The 3,705-nt window shown below is 36.1% G+C and overlaps 1 protein-coding gene across 1 annotated transcript; it reads left to right on the top strand.

Annotated features, from left to right (window-relative positions):
* The first annotated feature begins 969 nt into the window (after nucleotides 1-969).
* Nucleotides 970-2,801, top strand: LOC143958076 (olfactory receptor 2A12-like). Its single transcript, XM_077467527.1, has one exon. It carries the CDS (start codon nucleotides 1,529-1,531, stop codon nucleotides 2,468-2,470), a length of 942 nt encoding a protein of 313 aa, XP_077323653.1. The 5' UTR covers nucleotides 970-1,528; the 3' UTR covers nucleotides 2,471-2,801.
* The last annotated feature ends 904 nt before the right edge of the window (nucleotides 2,802-3,705 follow it).

Below are 3,705 nucleotides of genomic sequence, written 5' to 3'. Positions count from 1 at the left end.
CCCCACATCCAATTACTGTCCAAATCGTGCTGCCCCAACCTATGAAACATCTTCAAAATGTGCCCTTTCCTAACCAATGACACCACTAAGCTCAGCTCTTAGGTCACTCGCTGGTCATCTCACTACTGCAACTTCTTCCTCACTGGGTTACCTTTACATAGGCTATCCCCCTTCTGTCCATCATGAATGCTGCTGCCAGGCTCATCCACCTTACCAACCATTCAGTGACTGCTACTCCTCTCTGCCAATCCCTCCATTGGTTTCCGCCCACCCAACAAATTAAATTCAAAATACTAAAAACAACTTAGAAAGTTAAGTATAGTCTCAAAATACCAACCTAATCATTCTCTTCATTCCCCCTAACGCCTCCTATTCTCTAGCTCCTGTGTCACCTCCTCCCATGCTCACTTCCAGGACCTTTTCCAAGCCTCCCCCATCCTATGTAATTCCCTACCCTAATCTGTCTGACTATCTTCTTCTCTGTCCACTTTTAGAAAATAACTAAAATCCCTTCTCTTCAGAGTAGCCTATTATGCCCCCACCTAAGAACTGTATTTTTATTTTCTCCATCCCCTCATCTAACACCACAGTTATTATCTTTTGTATCACTTGACCCTCCCTTCTAGATTGCAAGCTCTAATGAGCAGGACCTTCTGACTCCTCCTGTTTTAAATTGTATTTTAACTGTACTGTCTGCCCTCATGTTGTAAAGCACAGCGCAAACTGTTGGCGCAATGTAAATCCTGTATAATAATAATAATAATAATCATAGATAAATACTGTATAATAATAATAATAATAATAATAATAATCATATATAAATCCTGTATTATAATAATAATAATAATATATTAATCCTGTATATTAATCGTGTCCATGCCCAAGGAAAACCATAACCTAACGCATTTCATCAAAGCCATTTCAGTTAGATGCGTTAAGGCAAGGTGATCCTTGAGTAATGAGATCATGGAAGCAGATATATTATGGATGATTCAACAAAGAACATTTACATGGAAGAGGTCTTTGGTGTGTGGCTCCTAATCATCTATATTTTCCAATAGTAAATGAAGATGAGTACCCTAAATGCCCACGGAGATCGCAGGTGGTGCTAGTCTGGAGGGGTGCTGTATGTATGAAAGTTTGAACTATAAGTTCCGTTTATAGTGTTTTAGATAACTCTGTCCACTAGCCAATAAGTAAAATAGGTGACAAAAAGATAGAAACACTTTCAGTGGATTTTAAATTCTAATTTTATTGACTGTTCTCAATTATAGAAAAGGGGCTCCCCAGGTGTTATGAATTATATCTTAGGAGACATTTATGAGACGTTCACCTTTGTGGTTTTACAGCACAGCAGACGGCCCTGAGGGAATGTCAACATTTTATATAAGAATAAATCATTCACTGGTACAAATGCCTACATGTAATTCTGACTGTTGGCACACCGTACATGTTTTCCAATTACTAAATCCTCGAATCCATAGTTTTAATATTGTATTATAGTGATACACTTAATCATAAAAATAAAATGAGAAATGTGACAGAGATTTTATCTTTCACTCTTGTGGGTCTATCAGACCATCCACAGACCATGAATGGACTTTTTGTGTTCTTCCTTCTGATCTATCTGATGACTGTTATCACAAACCTTCTTATTTTTTTCTTGATCCTCACTGACTACAATCTGCACAACCCAATGTTTTTTTTTCTTGCCAACTTGGCATTTCTGGACATGTCCTATTCATCAGTGACGGCACCAAGGATGCTCTTTGATTTGGTCACAAAAAGACGATCAATATCCATTCCTGCCTGTATAGCCCAAGTCTTCTTCTACCTCTCCTTTGCTGGCTCAGAAATGTTCTTGCTCTCGGCTATGTCCTACGACCGCTACATTGCCATCTGCCACCCCCTACATTACAAACTAATGATGTCTTGGAGGGTCTGTACTTGTATGGCCTCTCTGGTCTGGGTTGCAGCATGTTTTGCCTCCTTTGCTCATATTTTATTTTTGCTCAGGTTGTCCTTCTGCAGAACAGCTTCCATCTACAACTTCTTTTGTGACCTTCCACACCTATTTCAAATTACATGTACTGACACCTTCATAAACATGGTGGTAGTATTTGTAGTAGGTGGTGGTTTTGCATTTGGAGCCTTTCTTTTGACCTTTCTTCCTTATGTCTTTATTTTCAGGACCATCCTCAGAATCCGTAGCAAGACTGGAAAGATGAAAGCCTTCTCCACCTGCTCATCACATATTACGGTGGTCTCCATCTTTTATGGCTCCTTAATTTTTATTTATATGGTTCCATCTTCCAGCAATATGGTCAATTTAAACAAACTTTTTACAGTTTTCTCTGCCCTCATTAACCCATTGCTAAATCCTCTGATCTACAGCCTGAGGAACAATGGCCTTATAGAGGCACTTATGAGGTCTTATTATCGCTTAAGGTTAATTCTGACATCATGCTGAAAATATCATTTTTGTGTTGACACTTTTTGTATTTCTGTGACATTTTCAGTTGACTAAAAATGTCAGTAAAAGCAACAAATGTATTTATTGTTTATTGCTATGATTTATTTCATATACATATGTGTGTTATACACTTTTGATGAATGTCAGCCGCATATGTGACCTTTGTGCTGTTTTGAAATCTTACTGATTCTATATGCAGTAATTATAAAACTCTCCTAAAGAAGCCATAGCTAGACGAAACACGTAGAGCCAAAAGCCACTGCACCTGTACCATTGTTGTATGGATACTGTATCATGCTTTATTATGTGAAATGTTGGTTTTAAAACATTGAAGCAATAAATTAAGTTATTTTATATATATTTTAGCTATTTAGTTTTATTTAGTTATATATAAATATTTAAGTTATTATATATATATGTATACATAAAGTGTGTGCTTGGCACCTTTAAAATCCAATTTTTTCCACTTTCATCAATCTTCTGCTTATTAAGGGATGTGGTGCCTCTGACTCTCTGACACCCAGCAACTCTTCTATTTTCCTAAAAATATCAGTAATGTCCTTTATAAAATGTAAAAATGTCAGAGGCATATGGCTTTACATACACTTGCATGACCAGGAGTAGTTGTAACCCGGAGACTGAATGTAGCAGTTTCAATATCCTTTGTTTATCCTCAAAATTACTTTTTTGTTTATCGTCATTCTTTTTTTAAAAAGATCTTAATGCATCTTTAAATGTGTTTAATAGACATGTGCATGCCGGAAAAAAATGTGTTTCGTTTCGTTTTGATTCATTAATCTAGTTATAAAGTTTTGTTAAATTCGCTTGATTTGTTAAATTCACATTCGGGATTTTTCAATTTTTCTTCAAATGAACCAATTTTTTTTTAATTCGAAAATGTTCTAAATCAATACATTTTTGAATCTTTCGAATTGAAAAAAAAAAAGTTTTTTTATTTTTTTTTTCCGATTTGAATGTGGCAAAGTGAACAAACAAAAGAAAAATCTTCATCAAATGATTACAATGACCCTTTAAATCACCACTGGCTTAACTAAAACTGCGTTTTTTTCAAAATGGTACTGTAAGAACACACACACTGGGGGTTATTTACCAAGGGAAACTCCACTTTGCACTGCAAGTGCACTTGGAAGTAAAGTCGCTGTAGATCCGAAGGGGACATGCGAGGAAAATTAAAAAAAAGCATTTTAGCTTGCACGTGATTGGATGATACA

The sequence above is a fragment of the Lithobates pipiens genome, unplaced genomic scaffold, assembly GCF_037356315.1.
Source record: "Lithobates pipiens isolate NorthernLeopardFrog02 unplaced genomic scaffold, aLitPip1_a1.2 Scaffold_56, whole genome shotgun sequence".
Lineage (NCBI taxonomy): Eukaryota > Metazoa > Chordata > Amphibia > Anura > Ranidae > Lithobates > Lithobates pipiens.
Note: the sequence above shows the minus strand (reverse complement) of the source record. Positions and strands in the feature narration are given on the sequence as shown.